The following is an 18,761-nucleotide window of genomic DNA, read 5'->3' as shown; positions in this document are numbered from 1 at the left end:
TTCATTTTCGTTCATCTCAAACATCTCGTATAATCTCATGTGTTGATTCACCTTTGACTCCTTGACATTGCTTGTTCCTTCATAGGTCACCTCCAGCTTCTTCCAGATTTCCCGTGCTGACTCACAACCTGAAATTTTGTTGTACTCTGTAGCATCTAACGCACAGTGAAGCATATTGATAGCCGAAGCATTATTTTGCAATTTTTTAAGGTCATCCTCTGACCACTTAGACTCACTCTTGACAGACTTTACTCCGTCAATAATTTCATAGGGAACAAACGAGCCTTGGACTATAGCCATCCATGCACTCATGTTTGTTGCCTGGATGAAGTTTTTCATCCTATTCTTCCAAAATGTATAATTTGACCCGAAGAACAAGGGAGGCCGACTAATAGATAATCCCTCAGGGAGTATCTGTGTTGTTTGATTTCCTGGGAGGAAACGAGTGCTGTTCTCAGCCATTTACAGGGATCAGCTCAAGATAGTTTTATCTTGAATAGTGAGCTACTGAGCTCTGATACCACTTGTTGGTCCTGTGTAACTTAATATGATTAGTTCGAAAGGGGGGGGGGTTAGGAACTAATATAACGTTTTCGCTTAATAAGGCTGACTTAATTAAATGTTTGATAATTTAACTCAGCTTTAGGTCAGCAAGGCTGAGTGAAGTGTGAGACAGCTTTAATCAGACACTGACTAGAGCTGTTTCAATTGTGAGTTGGGAGATAACACTTTAGGTCAGCTTCCAACTCAGCACTCAGATTACTCAGCGTCGGCTTATACAAATTATGTACTGAGTAATTTAAGCAAGCAACACATTCATATATATATCAAGAGAAATGGTTAGAGATTACTCAGCAGACTTATCCTGGTTCGGCCTCACCGCCTACGTCCAGTCCCCAGAATCCTTCCAGGCTTTTCAATCCACTACTGAGCTCTTTAAAGGTAGAGCACAAGCCGTTTACAAAGCAATTGATTATGCAAGAGTACCGCCCTCTATTCATCTACTTAATCCCACTGAGCGCTATAACCGAACACTCAGATTTTCTCTACCGTCGAGTACTAAAACCGAGTACTCAGCTTCACTCTTCTAACCTTTACAATTGATACAGGAGTGTTCTCACTAAATGAAGAACACTTTAGATGAATACAAATTCACTCTAGACTTTTACACAATGATTGGAATTGGGTGTAAGAACTTGCTTTTTCTAATCAGACAACTTCTCTTTTGGATCTTTTAGCTTAGTGAAGATCTTTCTTGTCTTTTTTCTTTTTGTAATTCGGCAAAAGATCCAAGTGATGAACTTGTCCTTTTATAGCAAATTCTGAAGCTTCAATGATTTGAATTCGGACATATCCATTGAATTCAAACGGTCTTCTTTCGTCATTGATAGGTCAGCTTCCAGAATTGCAGGCCAATCCTGTTGTCTGAATTTAGCAGGCGCCAGGCTTGCCAGTTTCGTCTTTTTACGCCAGGTTCATCTTCTAGCACCAGGTTTGTCTTCTTGCCAAATGTCAGTTGATCCATGCGTCTCGAAAAGGTCCTTGATCATATTTTCGAGGCTTCTGATTTGTCGCAGAGATCTGTCGGACCTTGTCTTTTAGTAAACGGATCATTCATGCTGTCCTGACAACTACTCAGCTTGATTGCTCGACTTTGCCTTTAAGATATCCTTTGACGGAGCTGAGTTACGTTCTACTCAGCTTCTTCGGTCGGCTTCACCTTCAAGCGTTTATTCTGAAGAAGACTTTTCTTTTACAATGCTGAGTTTGTATTTCACTCAACTTGTGTGGCTTATGCTGACTTCGTTCTGTCTTACTTTTAGTTCATGTTCTCGTTAGTAGATATACTCAACATTGAATAAACACATTAGTACAATTAAATCAAAGCACTTAAATTTAATTGTCTTAATCATGGGATTAACTTAAATAATTTTGTCAAATCAAAATCATGTGGAAAGGTGTTTCAACAACAAGCTCTTCCTTGGGTTTTGGAACTTGCTGAATTTCCAACATTGTTTAACGAGTTCCTGTGGGGTGTTTTGGCCTGGGATGTGACCTACAGGTCTCTTGTCAATGTGATGATTGGTGGAAAAGGCCGAATTGATCAGTTACGTGCTTATAGGGATCGTTTGAGGACTAACCGTGTCTCATTCAACCTATATGGTTTTACACATGTCTTTCAGGTATGATGTGTGTATATTCTATATACTAGAAATGTTAATAATAGGCATAAATAATGAATTGGAACTTTGTTGCAGGCTTGGTTGTTGGAAGTATGGGATGCCACCCACGGATGGTATGAGAAGAAAGGCACTCACATCCCACGATGGATACGATGGAAAAAGACCGGTATCCCTAAATTGACCAACATTATAGCCATTTTTGAAGTAAGTTGACCAAACATTGTGCCTATATGTGTCACTATTATGCTAGACATCTGATTGACTTGTTTATTTGTACATGTGTATTTTTAGTCGGGTATAGAACCAAATGCCACAAAACTTACAGCTGAAGATGGGGAGAAAGAAAGCTCCTGGTATCAACATCTAGTAAACCATATGGATGGTCTGCCGTGTAATTATGACCAACTGTTTACCGGTTTGGAAAAGGGGCAAGAGGAGGAAAAAGATGAAGGCATGGAAGAAGAGGGACATGAGGAATTGGGTACATATGAAGGAGGAGAGGTTGATGTAGAGGATGACAGTGAATCTGAGACTGATAATGATGAAAATGCCTTCATTGTCTCTCCTAGAGTACCTGTCCAGAAGAATAAACAATCTGGTCTGGAACGACTAATGAGGAGGATGTTTGCTGAGCATGAGAAGAAAATGAATTACAAGTTTGTTGAGCAAGAGAAGATAATAACTAAACAGTTTGGTCAGCAAGAGAGGAAAATGAATGAACATTTGTCTGCCTTTGCAAATAGATTGTCCGTTGTAGAACGTGATGTGCAGGAACTGAAGTCACAACGAGATGTGGAACGTGGGATGTATGAGGGGGAGGTGCATATATATGAGAGTGAGATGTATGAAGTCATCAGAATGGCCGGTTCTTCTGGTACTTGTGGAACATACCGAAATGGATCCGTTCTCCTTCTCATTCTTGCTTCATCATCAATCTCATTCAAACTTGGTTGAACATTATCAATCGACGGTTCTGAAACGGATCTTTGGCGATCATCGTTATCATATACGTGATCATCATTGTCATATCCATTGTAATCGTTATTATATCCATGATCATCGTTATCACAGCCATTATCATATCTTTGATCATCCCCGTTCACTACATTCTCATACCCACAATTGTGATCCAATGTAATATCGTCTAGCCCAAGAGGGGATTGGGTATATGGATTCATGACATGTTTTGCCGGAGCACGAGTCTCAATTGCTATGTTGGGAACACAAGAACTTATTCTGGTTGCCTCTACTTCAGCAACATTTTGTGGCCATACTTCAGCAACAATTGGTCGTCTTACTTCGGCAACAATTGGTCGTCTTACTTCCGCAACACTTGGTCCCCGTACTTCAGCAACAATTGGTCGTCTTACTTCCGCAACACTTGTTCGCGGTGTCATAGAAACATATAATGGCATCACATCGGGTTTATTCCATTGACAAAACTCAATGAATCCAGCAATATCACTGTCATCCACTATGTCTGCTAATCTTTCAAAAAGTTTATTTGGACCGTAGGTTGGGTGCATTGCCATTTGTATGTCAAAACAGGTTGCATCAACATTCAACGAAGCGTGAATTCTATCTCTCAAAGTTTGATAATCAGTTGGTGTTGAAAAATGGAGCACCTTCGATTGACCACCAATGTATATCATTGTGTCCATGAGCCCCTCTTTTTTCCATTCTCCATCCCACGAAAGCATACACAGACAAGTATTCGGGGTGGACATATTTCTGCATTATCATAAAAACAGAAGTAAATTATATATTATTTGTAAATTAACGAAGAAAGCTACCGAAACATATCATGGTATACACATTTCAAACTATAAGATCCGTCGATATACGTCGATATAACATATATATCGACACCTATCGGCACATATCGACACATAAGACTAACTCCTTTATCAATATCTGTCATATATCTACGATGCATTCTCGTGATAGCTGTCGATATTGATCATATATCGACAGATATCGACGGAAGATCAAGAGATGTTTTTTCTAGAATGATCTGTTAATAAGCATTAAATACAGTTAATAATCACTTTGACTTTCACTCTTTTTCGAATATCACTCTATCAATTAAATATGAGTCTTGTCTGTTGAGATTCCCCATTAACATTACAGTTCTTTCTCCTATAAATATACGCTTTGTCTGTTCATAGTTTATTCATTCTAGTAAACTCTTAAACACTCTAGAGCCAAAAATGGAAGCGCCACCTCCACCACCTCCTCTGCCTGAATTCGAAGCACTAATAGCTTCATTCAGCGATTCGTTCCGTGAAGGGGACACAGACGAAATAATCCGCTTCATGAGGGGCATGGCGAACACCATGTCTTTCGCTGCAGATGCCATGACTGACCATCTAGAGTCAGTTAAGGAAAAAAACAGGCGGCTAAAGAGGATAATTAGGCGCCTCAAAAGGCAGTTGGAGAAGTTTAAGATGGACTACGCTGACGCCCTTTTGGGTCCTGAGTATCTAAATGTTTAGTTTATGTATTTTTTGTTTTTAATGTTTATGTACTTTTGTTTTCTGTGTTTTGTGTTTGTGTCTCTTTTGTTTATGTGTTTTGTGTTTGTCTCTTATGTTTTATGCATTTTTTTATTGTGTTTTTGTTCGTTTTTTGATGTTTTATGTACTTTTTTCTTTATTATAATATAAAAATATTGTTCTTATCTATGTTTAATGTGTTTTGTATTTGAATCTTATGATTTAGAATAGAAAATCACATTTAACTGAGGTCGATATATGTCGATATTCATCAGCTATCGACGCAGATATGTCTGTCGATATTCATAAGATATCGACCCTTTCGGGAAAAAATCGCAGAGTGATGTTCCAAACCAAATGCATGTTCCTACGACAATGTCACTGTTTTTAGGGATTCGCACGACCAGGAATAACATGAAAAGGCAACAACAACAATATACATTGAGTTTTAGAGAAACAAAATTCTACATCTTAACCATGAATGGACAAAGCTTTAAATATTGTAAATAAATGAAAAACTTACATGATTATATAAAATCTTGAAGCACAAACTGTGGGTTGGATTGATTGTTGTTCGTAGTCTGTAAATTGATTTGTTCTTTAGAAAGAGAGAGAGCGCGAGAAAAAGAGAAAAAGGGGAGAAGACAACGTTATAATAAGGTTAGAGAGGAGGACAAAGTTGGAATTTAGTTAATGAAATGTGTTAATTTTGGTGAGTTTTTCAAAAGGAGTTAGAAAAGAAAACTAACCTCTTAAAAGGTGTTAGTTTTATAATTGTACCAACAAACATGACATAAGTTTTTTTCTTTATCTAATGGGTAATTAATTTATTAGTCCATATATTTTGATAAAACACACTGTTTAGTCCCTGTATTTTTAAAAACACATGGTAAGGTCCCTAACCTTTTTCTCAATGAACTGTTTAGTCCTTCCGTCTGTTTGTTAGATTTTTTACCGTTTATTACTTCAGAAATGACTAAATTACCCTTTATTATTTACCTTCAAACTTTAGAAGAGGAAATCTTATTTAAAAGAAGAAGCTATTTGTATGGAGAACAAAAAAAAGAAAAGACCAAATGCTTATGAATTTGAACGATTAAGAAGAAAATCAAGAAGAATAACACTCAAAGTTGATTTCAGATGCATTAGAGTTTAAAGGAAAGGAAAAGAAGAACGCAAATCCAAATTGACTAACAAAATCTTCATGAGAGTCTAACGGCAGGGACTAAACAGTTCACCGAGAAAAATGTTAGGGACTAAACAGTTAATTGAGAAAAAGGTTAGGAACTTTATCATGTGTTTTTAAAAATATAAGGACTAAACAGTGTGTTTTGTCAAAATATAAGGACTAATAAATTAATTACCCTTATCTAATCCATATTCCCCTACCTATATCCCCTAATAAATGCTCCATTATAACGAGGGGAGGGGAGGGGAATTGTCCTCTTCCAAACTTTCTGCTTCTCTCCATTGATAAAAATTGTGATTAACCAAACCAGATTAAGTAAGAAGAGAAATGGACTCTGTTATCCTCCAATCCCCTTTCCTCCCTTTACCTCCAAAGCCAAAATCTAAATACTGCCAACCACCTAAATCAACCGCCAAAATCTCCATAAAATCCTCAATTCATTCAGACCCATGGTCCTTAAGCGATGGCAATGTTTACAAACCCAAACCCAAATCCAAGCACCCAAAGAAGCAACTCTCAGATGACAACGCCAGGCGCATAATCAAAGCCAAAGCTCAATACTTGAGCTTGCTGCGTAAACACCAGGGTCCTCGCGCCCAGACTCCCAAGTGGATTAAGAGAACGCCTGAGCAAATGGTTCAGTACTTGGAAGATGACAGAAATGGCCACCTTCATGGGAAACATGTAATTGCTGCCATAAAGACTATGCGGGGAATGTCAAGGGTCAGAGATGACGAAAGGGATGTAAGATTGGCGATGAGTGGCTTTGTGGGCAAGTTGACTTTTAGAGAGATGTGTATTGTTTTGAAGGAGCAGAAAAGCTGGAGGGAGGCTAGAGACTTCTTTGCCTGGATGAAATTGCAGGTCTCTTTCTTTTGATGTTTTTGCTGAAACTTTATATAAACATAAATCAATCTAGTGCTGTTTTTTTTTTGTTGTGATATGTATCAATGTTTGCAAGAATTCGTTGTTGTTTATCATATGAATGACTTGAACCCAGTTCACTTCCCTTTCTTATTGTTCTAGAAAAAATTCCCAGATATTAATTTTGTGTATAACAGACTTTTCTTTTAACAGTTAATCTATCGCCCAAGTGTTATAGTCTACACAATTCTTCTACGAATATATGGACAAGTTGGAAAAATTAAGTTGGCTGAGCAGACCTTCTTGGAGATGCTTGAAGCAGGATGCGAACCTGATGAAGTTGCTTGTGGTACTATGCTATGTTCATATGCCAGATGGGGACGCCATAAGCCCATGCTTTCATTTTATTCTGCTATACAAGATAGGAAAATTATACTTCCAGTTTCAGTTTACAACTTTATGCTGTCCTCTTTGCAGAAGAAATCACTTCATGCAAGGGTCATAGATTTATGGAGACAAATGGTTGCTAAGGAGGTTGCATCCAATAATTTTACTTATACTGTAGTCATCAGTTCATTTGTCAAAGAAGGTCTTCACGATGAGGCTTTAGAGATTTTTAATGAGATGAAGGACAAGGGGCAAGTGCCTGAGGAAGTGACATATAGCTTGCTTATTACTGTGAGCACCAAAAATGGCGACTGGGATCAAGCTGGGAGATTATACGAGGACATGAGATCTTATGGAAGAGTGCCTAGTAACTTCACTTGTGCTTCACTTCTGACAATGTATTACAAGAATGGAGATTATCCTAAAGCTCTTTCACTCTTCATGGAAATGCAAAGCAAGAAAATTGCTGCTGACGAAGTTATCTTTGGTTTGCTCATTAGGATATATGGGAAACTTGGCTTATATGAGGATGCCCAGAAAACGTTTAAAGAGATTGAGCAACTGGGTTTGCTGAGTGATGAGAAAACATATTTAGCTATGGCTCAAGTCCATCTAAATTCAAGGAATGTCGAAAAAGCTCTGAGTGTTATTGAAGCGATGAAGTCTAGGAACATTTGGTTATCAAGATATGCTTACATTGTTCTATTGCATTGCTATGTTACGAATGAAGATGTGGACTCTGCAGAAGCTACTTTTCAAGCTCTATCAAGGACAGGACTTCCTGATGCTGGTTCGTGTAATGACATGCTCAAGTTGTACCTGAAACTTCATTTGACTGAAAAAGCTGCAGCTTTTACCATCCAAATAAGAAAAGATCAAGTAAGGTTTGATGAGGACCTTTACAAGACAGTTATTAAAGTGTTCTGCAAGGAGGGCATGCTAAGAGATGTTGAACAGTTGATAGAAGATATAGGTAGAAACCAATCATTCAAAGATAGTAGGTTCTTCAAGACATTTTTTAAGCTTATGCATAGACAAAACCAGGAAAGCAAAAACATTGCGGCCTTCGTTCAACCTGACACTACAGCTCTCGGGCATGTCCTTACTCTGTATATGAGACATGACAACTTAAGCAAGATAGAAGAAATTCTGAAGTTATTGCTTGGGAGCAGTGGTGGTTTAGCTATAGTGAACCAACTTGTTAGCAACTTCATAAGGGAAGGTATGCAAAATGTATACTTGCACATTTTAGAATCAGTTTTATTAGTTAAATCTGCATGTATAAGAATTTTATTTATTATTAATTTGTTATTATTATTATAATTTTCTGAATGCAAATCAATTTTCCTGTTTTTCCCCTGCTAATTTTTAAAGTGTGCTTGTATAACTCGTGTTCAACACAGGTGACATATGCAAAGCAGAGGCCGTTACTGTTCAAGCTGCAAAGCTAGGCTACAAATTAGAAGATGAGATTATTGCTTCATTGATTAGCTTATATGGTAAAAGACAAAATTTGAAGCAGGCTCGAGAGTTCTTTGAAGCAGTTGCTGATTCCCCAGTACCTGGAAAATCAGTAGTCAATGCAATGATAGATGTTTATGCCAAATGCGGTAAATCAGAAGATGCATACTTTCTTTACAAAGAAGTGACTGGTAGAGGACACAACCTGAATGCTGTTGGTATCAGCATAATTGTGAAGGCATTGACTAATTCAGGTAGGAATACTGACTCTTCAGTCGAGAAATTCACAGGTTTCGAATATTTTTTGGGAACTATTAGATCTACGGAAGATTTTATGCAAGCAATTAATACCGTAGATTTTTTATTAATTGTTTTCATCTCATACATGATAACCCTCATTACGGTAATACATTAAAAAAAAGATCCATTCACCTAGGTTGGTAATTTATCTCCACTAAAAGGAAGTTATAAAAGGCTTGCTTCATGTGTAGTTCATAATACTTTCTAACCTAGTTAAGTGTGTGGAGATTTTGATTACTGAATGCATTGTCAGGAAAACATCAGGATGCAGAGAATATTATTCGCAAGACTATCCAGGACAGTGTGGAGCTCGATACTGTGGCATACAATATTTTTATCAAGTCAATGCTAGAAGCAGGTTGATACTGTCTGTCTACCTCGATTTTGAAGATATTACAAAAAGAAATCATGCATTGATCACAGCACTTTCCTATATGTTGCAGGTAGATTGCATTTTGCAGCGAGTATCTTTGAATACATGCTTTCTGTGGGTGCCACTCCATCAATTCAGACATACAACACTATGATTAGGTGACAAGCTTGATGGAAGGAAATGACTCAACAAATTTTATACCCGTGTGTTTGTCTGTATTTAGGGAGTTCCTTTACAGTTTTTATTTTTTTTTATTTTTTCATTTTTTTACTGCTTGCAAATGCAGTGTGTATGGACGAGGCAAGAAACTTGATAAGGCTGTGGAGATGTTCAATACTGCTCGGGATTCAGGTGTCCCTCCGGACGAGAAGGCATACATGAACATGATTTGCTACTATGGCAAGGCTGGTAATTGCTTATCTCTGCCTCTATTTCATAACTAGTAAATTGATGTTTTACTAATATCTGCTTGTAATTACCTCAAATATCTGTTCTTTTAACTTTGTTTTGTGATTGGTATTCGTGATTACTTTGAAAGTAATGGATAGCAGAAAAAACACTAATTTTAAGTAGCAGCGAAGGAAATGTAGATGGACCGAAGAGAGTTTGGCCGCTAAGGAAAAGGTGCCGAAATAGTCTTTTATGGAACCAATTGAACTAAAAGCTCAAGCTTATAGTTAAAGGTCCACTTCATATTAATAATAACATCCGACACATTTCCCCACACGCAAATGCCCACTGTGCTTCAAGCGTACACAACACAGGTCCATATTACCATGTCCTGCAATTAAATCAACAAATGGGGCTGCCATGAATCGAACCCTAGACCACTTGGTCAAACCGGCTCTGATACCATGCCATGGAATCAATTGAACTAAAAGTTCTTCATATTAATATCTGACATAGTCAATGTCATATTTCTGAGCATAACCCTATGCAATCAAGGGAGCTTAAAATTAGGCAACAAAACCATCATGATTCATTTTTACACTAAACACCCACTTACAACCAATAACTTATTTTCCCGATTGAAGAGCCACAAGATCCTAAGTATGATTATGGTTAAGTCTTGTCATTTCTTCCTTCATTGCCTCTTGCCAACTAGAATTAGTTGCTTCAATAAGAGATGAGGGAACAACAACAGAGTCTAAGGAGGCTACAAAAGACTTGGAGAGGGTGACAAGATATTATAAGATACAAAGGAAGAAATAAGATAAGTGAAAGTGCGGGTACCTTCACAGAGAGCATAGGAAGGTCAAGGCTAAGATCTGGAGCTGGTGAAGAATCTGGAGGCGAAGCAGAGGAGGAACCCTGGTGTTTGTGGTGGTAGGAGGTGCTTTAGTCACATGCTGCACATATGGAGAGTAAACTTCATGAACAATAGGCGGGAAGGAACAGAAACAACATGCTGTTTAGGTTGGGAAGGAACAGAATCCACCTGTTGTCTTATAGTATAAATAAGATAATCATCCTCTAAGGTATTAGATAGATAAGGAGAAGACAAAGTGGAAGTAAAGAAAGGAGTATCCAGTGGAATTAAAGAAAGGAGTATCCTAAAATATGTACAAATAACGATCTAAAGGGGGAAAATAACAACATTAACCTTTTTGTTGACAAGAATAATCCACAAAGACACTTAAGAGCTTTAGGATCAAGTTTGGATACTTGAGGCCTCGTGTCCTAAACAAAGCAAGTACACCCAAACACCGTAGGAGTGAGCGGAAACAACGTTCGCAGAGGGAAAAGCAAAGAATAAGGTTGTGACCTTTAAGTACATATGGGGATATACGATTAATCAAGGAACAAGCACTGGAGACAACACCAACCCAAAATTCTTTAGGAAACTGCACTCAGGCAACATCTAGTAAGTGCCGATTTTTTCGCTCGGCCACCCCAGCCTGTTGTGGGGTGATGACAACATAAGAAGACTGGTGGATAATACCATTTTGTGAAAGATATGTATTAAAGGAAGATGACAATATTCTTTTACATTGTCACTTCGCCAGATGATATTTATTAAATTGAGTCTGATTTCAGGATGGAAAGCACAGAACATGATAAATAATTCTGAACGATTTTCATAGGATATATCCATGTAACCGGAGAATAGTCATCAAGAAAGGTCCCAAAATAACGATAACCCAATTTTGACGGAACAAGACAAGGGTTCCATATATCAGAATGGACCAACAAAAAAGGAAAATCAACTCATTTATTTATGGAGGAGGATAAGGGACCCTATGGCGTTTTTGCTAATTGACAAGATTTACATTCTAACATATTTTCATGTTTAAGACTGGGACAAAGTTATTGTGATACTTAAAAAGGAGGATGACCAAACTGACAATGATGTTTAAGAAGAGAGGGAGAGGTACTAGCACATACCACTGTCTTGGAAACAAACACAAGACAGAATCAAGAAGATACAATACAATCCATCATTTGTTGTTCCCCTACCAAGAACATGTTTTGTCTCAAGATCCGGAAAAATGCAATGGTCGGGAAAGAAAGAGGCACAACATTTTAAGTCTTTGTTAAGTTTAGTAATCGAAAATAAATTAAATGGTAACTGAGATACACATAAAACAGATGATAATTTAAGGGAATGTGTGGGATAAGTTGTTCCACACCCAATTACTGAAGCTAAGGTAACATATGGCAAAGAGGACGGGAATTTGATTCTGATAAAATACCTGAATTGTCGGTCATATGATCAGTGGCACCGGAATAACAATGGGAAGACATGGATAAGGAAGCAATATAGTTACCTGTATTAGCTAGTGTAGATGTTGAATAAGATAAATCAGCGGATATGTCAAATTTTGCCATTTGGAAATTTCAACACAGAATAATACCAATAGAATACCCAATCAACAGAAACACCAATCAATAGAATACTATTAGGCGCCAACAATAGATTATACAACCAATTCTAACAGCAACCGATAGCCAAATACCATAAGCAAACAGAACGCAGGAGATCGTTAAAGCCAAGAACAGAAGCAACAGATTTAGAGGACATTCTTGAGACAGCTGACACCAAAGAACCACCGAAAACGGTGGGGCAACATCGGCGGAAGAATGGCAGAGATTCAACGAGCCATGCGCTGTAACACACCGGAAAGTGGGGCGGCGCATCTGGAAAGAAGCGGTGCAAGTGGCTCATACGTGGTGATTCCAGTCACCAGGTTTTAACAGAAGGCCGATCAGAGGCAGGAGATTCCATTGGAGGCGGCAGTGACACAAACGGAGGTGTTGAATAAGATCACCCAAGAGACCCAACCTCACTGACCAACACTCACTGCGAAACTCAACCCAGAAAACAGAAACCCAAAACTTAAATGCCCTAGACTATGATACCATGTAAACATAGAAAATGGGAGAAATATATTGTATATTAATCATATGCAATTACATTTATATACATTCTGTGTGCTATATAAAGCAAGCCAATAAATCCTATTTATGTTGATACCCTATGATTAAGCTACTAATAAGGTAAGCAAGTTGGTAGACAGACTGTAATGTCTGTAGCAATCTCAAGACCCGAAAAATGTAATGATCGTGAAAGAAAAGGTCACAACAGTTTTAGGTCTTTGGGAAGTTTACTGATAGATAGTAAATTAAACAAAAACTATAGTAAATTAAACAAAAACTGAGACACATAAAACAAAGGATAATTTAATTTAATGAATTATGTTACATGTGTTGTTCTATAACCAATTACAGAAGCAATGTACCCATTCGCTAAAGTATAATTAGGCAATTTAGATGATGAATGGAAAGGCGATAAAATGCTTGGATTACCAGTCATATGGTCAATAGCACTCGAGTCAATCACCCAACAGTTAAATGACATTGATAGGTAGGTAAGCAGCAAGATTAGCAATTTTAGTCAAAGTCAACAATGGACATGAAAAGATACGAACAGGAGAAGAAGCTACTGCTCTTGGCAGTAAACCAGAAAACCCAGAACTCAAAATACCAAGTGCTCTGATACCATGTTATGCATAAATATTTAGTATATTTCTATGGGCACAATACATGTATATTTACAGGAATACTAGTGCTAAATAATAGCAAACACTATAATCTCAAGGGAAAGCAATAACAAACTAGAAAAGGATAAATGGACTGGGCTAAGCTCTACCCCCCACAGGGATCTGAGAATTCCCTTTCCACTCAGAATGAGCAAAGCCACTGCAGAAGGCAGAAAATAACAAACATAATCGTAATTGCCTCTACCCTAAAATCAGTGTCACCCGTACATAACAGTTTATCCCCCTGCTAGCTACCCCTTTGTCCTCTCTATTGCAACATTCTCTTGCTGATTTGTTTTCTTGCTCCTGGTATACACTCTCGAGGTTTAAGGCTCACTGGTATTGGTGTTTAAAACATGTTTAGGCCCATGGTAATGTCTATCACTAAACTAGGAAAGGGAATAAATAGGCTTAAATCCGAATCCCTATAGTTAAGCTATCTACAGCTGTATCTTCTTTCTGTAATACTGAATAATAGCTGAAAAGAGACATCATAAACTTAGTAAACTACTTATTCCATTGTAATTTAGCACTGAATTTTTCTGTGAGTTGGAAGATTCACTTCTTGAATTGTTTCATGGTATTTTGATTCTTTGGTTGGTGAGTTAATCTCTACTCTGCTCAAGAACTTTAAGATTGGAATTTTTGTCTTGAAGGTAAGACACATGAAGCATCTCTTCTGTTCACCAAAATGCAGGAAGAAGGGATAAAACCAGGAAAGGTATATTTATGTATTTACCGCCAAAACTTAAGAACTTGGCTTGAAGGATTTGCACCATGATCTTCTTTAAGTGTCTTTACGAAAGCGTTTTTAATGATGTTCCTTGACAGAAACGAAATGATATCACTTTCAGTCTCTAGTTGTGAAGCTGCATGAATTTGAATTTCGTCATGGGATGTATTGTTTACTTATAGAAGGCCTAATACATCACCAACTCCCTGAACTTGTCCATAATAGTAGATTGGCTCCCTGAACTTTGCAAGTATCTCACCAGCTCCCTAAACTTGCTTATTTCGTATCACTAGTTTCCTAAACTTGTCCATAAAAGTTGATTAGCTCCCTAAACTTTGCAAGTGTCTCACCAACTCCCTAAACTTGCTTATTCTGTAACAACTAAATACAAAAATCATAATATTAACTCGGATTAAGATGCAAAAATACCCCTAACGTTTTGGGCTAGGAGTATTTTTATCGCTAACGTCTAAAATGGTGCAATTTTACCCCTAACATTAGTAGCCAAGAGCAAATTTGTAAATTTGGTGAATTTTTTGAATCCAATTCGTACAAAAGTCAGTATTTTTTTTTTCACATCCCAACATATGTTTGTGATTTGTTACTGATAAAATGACGCACGTGTGAAGTGTAGATGACAAGATTCATGACCGAGAAGACAGTTTGATGAATTATTTCTCAAATTAACCCAATTTATCAATGTTAGGGGTAAACTTGCTCTTGGCTTCCAACTTTAGGGGTAAAATTGCACCATTTTAGACGTTATGGGTAAAATTACTTCTAACCCAAAACGTTAGGGGTATTTTTGCACTTTAATCCGAGTTAGTATTATGGTTTTTGTATTTAGTTGTTACAGAAGAATAAGCAAATTTAGGAAGCTGGTGAGACACTTGCAAAGTTCAGGGAGCTAATCAATTTTTATGGACAAGTTTAGGGAGCTGGTGATACGAAATAAGCAAGTTTAGGGAGTTGGTGAGACACTTACAAAGTTCAGGGAGCCAATCTACTATTATGGACAAGTTCAGGAAGCTAGTGATGTATTAAGCCATTATAGAAATTACACTTTTTGATATGAACTTTTTTGCTCTCAAATGGAAGAACAATCAATCTCGTAAATAAGTTGTTTTCGTAAATAGAGATCTTACCTTCCCTTCTTCAATGGTTTAATGCAGGTTAGCTACAACATTATGATTAAAGTATATTCGACAGCAGGACTTTGCCGTGAAGTGGAGGATGTTTTCCATGCCATGGAGAGAGATGGGTGGCCGCCAGATTCCTCCACATACCTCTTTCTTGTTCGAGCATATACAGAAAGTTCAAAAAACCTGGAAGCAGAAGAAACCATAGATGTTATGCAAAAGAAAGGCATCCCACCTTCTTGTGCTCATTTTAACCTCTTACTCTCTGCTTATGCAAAAGCTGGTATTATGGTAGAGGCTGAAAGGATTTATAAGAAATTGTCAATAGCTGGTTTGAGTCCTGATATTGCTTCTTATCAGTCTATGCTTAGAGGTTACACAGAGTATGGACATGTGGAAGAAGGAATACAATTTTTTAAGCAGATCAAAGAGTCTGCACGACCTGACAAGTTCATTATGAGTGCTGCTGTGCATTTATACAAATTTGCTGGAAAGAAATCGGCAGCTGACATTCTTTTGAAATCCATGGGAAATATGAGGATCCCATTCCTCAGTAACCTTGAAGTTGGATCAAGAGCAGATGTATCTAATGTGTCAGAATGACCGGAATTGTCATTTTCATACAGACTGATGGAGAATTCTATTGAGTGCATACTATTTGGTAAAGTGGTCTTGTTATTCTACTTTGCTCATATGGTCGAGCTACATGATTATAAAGTCTTAGGATTCAGGAGCAAGCAATATTCCGGTGAGTAAATATCACTTCATTTCATGCTAGCACTGATCATAAGTTGATCAAATATGCGGTCAAAGCTAGGGATTTTAAATGCTATATTGCATAATAGAGGTGACCTGGCACTGGCTTTGCTGTCCATCCATACTTGTAAATAATGCATGGAGAGAATCGGTAATTGGAGAATGTTAACAAGAAAATGCATATATGATGTGCATAGATAGGATAGGAGCAGTTGGCATGTGTAAATTTTGGCATTTAGAGACTACATTTCAACTTTGATACAGCACAAGAGCTAGCTTTTGAATCCCCCAGTCATAGCAGCAACCTTCCATTGATTTTGCGGAAGTTTTGAGCTCTCATAGAGTGAGTACACAGCTTGGAATAACACAACAGGCTTCTCTCTGCTGTGCTCCCAAATTTTTGCTTGTTTCAGCCACTGATGCGGACAGGTAAGGTAAGTAGGACCGCAAAATTTCTTCTTCTTTTTCTTCAGTTTTCCTTTATCATTCTTTTTCTCTTTTGTTCCTTTTTCAATTTATTAAAGTTGAACTATAATTTAATTTCAGAACGGAGATGGTGGATGCAGGGCCGGTTGGTGACAATTTGGGTTCCTCGGCGAAATATGAATTTTAGGCCTTTGCACATAATGAAATGTATTTATATGTAATGCTCTCTTTTTTGGCTGAAAAATACCTTATGATTTTGAATTAACAATTTATTAATTTTTACATTTTTTTATCTTTAAGTATAATAGTAGGTCCATCTATTTATTATTAAGTCCCCAAGTTTTGTATTTGTGAACCATTTAGACCATCGTTTATTTTGGCATAATTCCTCCGTTAAGAATGTTTCAAGTACAAAATTGCCATTGCTTGTACATGAGAAATGGTGGTGGGATGGGAAAGCGGTTTTGGTGAGATGGTTTGTTATAAATCCTACTTAAAATCATCCTAAGGTTTGTATTAAAATCATTCTAAGGTTTGTATTAAACAAGTCAGATATTGACAAAATTCATTTGGTTATTCAGGATCCATTACAATACTATTGAGAGATTAGAGATTATAAATATGTGGATATGATTTATTAATCCTTTTATTTAACATTTTAAAACACTTCTTTTAGTATTTCATCTAATTATTCATTTTATTTCTTTTATTTGGGTGAAAAAGCTCACATAAAGCGGTAAATAAATACAGAAAATAAAACCTTAAATAAATACAGAAAATAAAACCTACTTAAATTATTACAACTTTCTAAATGGGGAAGGGATCCATATTTTCATATGAGTGTATAAGAGAATAAATGCCGGTACGAATGAATGAATGAGGATTCTAATGAAGGTAATAAAGGAAACAGTGAAATTGAGGTGAATGACATTTATCCCTATCATATTTTTTTTTTATCAATGAACGTTATACGGATAAAATAGTTGGATTTACAATTTGTTTGTTCCTATGAAATTTATGTGAAAATTACATGATATTTATACTATTCAAGTTCCATTGACCTCAGAATGCATAAATATGTGTATAAAGTAGTGAAAATAAGCTTCCAAACACGAGAACCAGTCAAAATAGGGTTTTAGGCGATCGACATCTGTCAATGAGACAATATTCGTACTCTTATTATCTTTAGGCGTATGTTTACCGTCAGTAGTATTCACATGGACCCTAATGATCACAATGAATTTGGTCATTCACCGTTAGATGTAGGCTGATTAAAATCCTAAGGTGGAGATTCAAAGCATCCTAAGGTTTAGATTTAATGAGCCTACATCTAACGGTGAATGACAAAATTCACGTGGTCATCAGGGTCCATGTGAAAAATACTGTGTTTACCGTTTACCTTGGACAATATTCCTATGACTATGTCCTATTGGGCAGAAAGAAAATAGAAAAACCACTAAATCGGAGGCATAATCTCAAAACCTTATCCTAGATGTAAGGTTGCAAATGAGCTGAGGCAAGCCTGATCAAGTTCGACTCGTCCTAACATCAATGAGTTTGAGACGAGCTTATATTTGTGTTTGAACTCGGCTCGTTTAGAAGCTCATTGTTCACGAGCTGCTCATGAGCCAGCTCGTTTATCTTGTTCACGAGCTTATCTCGCGAGTTGTTCGTTTATTTTGTTCATGAGCTTGCTTATGAACAACTCTTTCTTTTTGTTCATGAGCTTCCTCATAAGCAACTCGTTTATTTTGTTCACGAGTTTTGATCGCGAACAGCTCATTCAGCATGTTCATGAACAAGCTCGTTAATTGTGTTCGTGAATGAAATAATATCAAAATAAAATAATAGCATATTTAGCAAATGGAATAATACAATTTTACATACATAAACATTAAAACCTCATTTTAGTCATTAAATAAAAAATAGTGTGAGGAGAGGGATGCGAAAATAAAAAGAAGAATGGGAGGAGGAGAAGTGGAATGTGAAGTGATATGATGATGATGATGCATAAAGCCACCTAAATCTTTTCCCTATCCTCATAATCTAATTTATGTTTTACTATACTATCAAATAAAAGAATTTTGGAATGGTCCATATATCAAATTATAATTATTAAATATAAATAATGTTTGATATTATCCATAAGATTATTCACGAGCCTCTATCGAAGCTATTCGTGAACATTATAATCGAGTTTGTTCATGAACTTGTTCGCGAACCTATGACTGAGTCTGCTCGCGAGCTTTAGAGCCGAGTTTTGTCATGTTCAAGCTCGACTCGTTTACGAATCGAGCATTTAAATCATGTTCGCGAGCGACTCGTCTATAAATTGAACCGAGTCTAGCTTTTATCAAGCCGACCATCGAGCCACTCATGAGCGGCTTGGCTCATTTACAGCCCTACCTAGATATA

General features: G+C 37.0%; 1 protein-coding gene across 7 annotated transcripts; it reads left to right on the top strand.

Annotated features, from left to right (window-relative positions):
* The first annotated feature begins 6,112 nt into the window (after window positions 1-6,112).
* Window positions 6,113-16,651, top strand: LOC136205289 (pentatricopeptide repeat-containing protein At5g27270). Of its 7 annotated transcripts, none has more exons than XM_065995813.1 (9): window positions 6,113-6,731; window positions 6,945-8,340; window positions 8,522-8,833; window positions 9,133-9,237; window positions 9,323-9,410; window positions 9,539-9,660; window positions 13,949-14,013; window positions 15,198-16,349; window positions 16,467-16,651. In XM_065995813.1, exons 1-8 carry the CDS (start codon window positions 6,195-6,197, stop codon window positions 15,765-15,767), a joined length of 3,195 nt encoding a protein of 1,064 aa, XP_065851885.1. In that variant the 5' UTR covers window positions 6,113-6,194; the 3' UTR covers window positions 15,768-16,349; window positions 16,467-16,651. The 7 variants fall into 7 exon arrangements, with proteins under 7 accessions (XP_065851885.1, XP_065851884.1, XP_065851887.1 ...); XM_065995812.1 differs by having other exon boundaries at window positions 15,198-16,354; XM_065995817.1 differs by having other exon boundaries at window positions 6,600-6,731; window positions 6,929-8,340; window positions 15,198-16,354.
* The last annotated feature ends 2,110 nt before the right edge of the window (window positions 16,652-18,761 follow it).

This window comes from Euphorbia lathyris, chromosome 9 (assembly GCF_963576675.1).
Source record: "Euphorbia lathyris chromosome 9, ddEupLath1.1, whole genome shotgun sequence".
NCBI lineage: Eukaryota > Viridiplantae > Streptophyta > Magnoliopsida > Malpighiales > Euphorbiaceae > Euphorbia > Euphorbia lathyris.
The sequence above is the reverse complement of the archived record's forward strand: the minus strand, read 5'-3'. Positions and strand labels throughout refer to the sequence as shown.

What these genes read in the sequence shown, in the direction of transcription:
- LOC136205289 (XM_065995813.1), top strand. Translation starts at nt 6,195, where the DNA reads ATGGACTCTGTTATCCTCCAATCCCCTTTCCTCCCTTTACCTCCAAAG. An exon ending in GAAGGCATTGACTAATTCAG is followed by an intron (nt 8,834 to 9,132) that starts GTAGGAATACTG and finishes ATGCATTGTCAG; the next exon opens with GAAAACATCAGGATGCAGAG. An exon ending in TTGCTACTATGGCAAGGCTG is followed by an intron (nt 9,661 to 13,948) that starts GTAATTGCTTAT and finishes TTTGTCTTGAAG; the next exon opens with GTAAGACACATGAAGCATCT.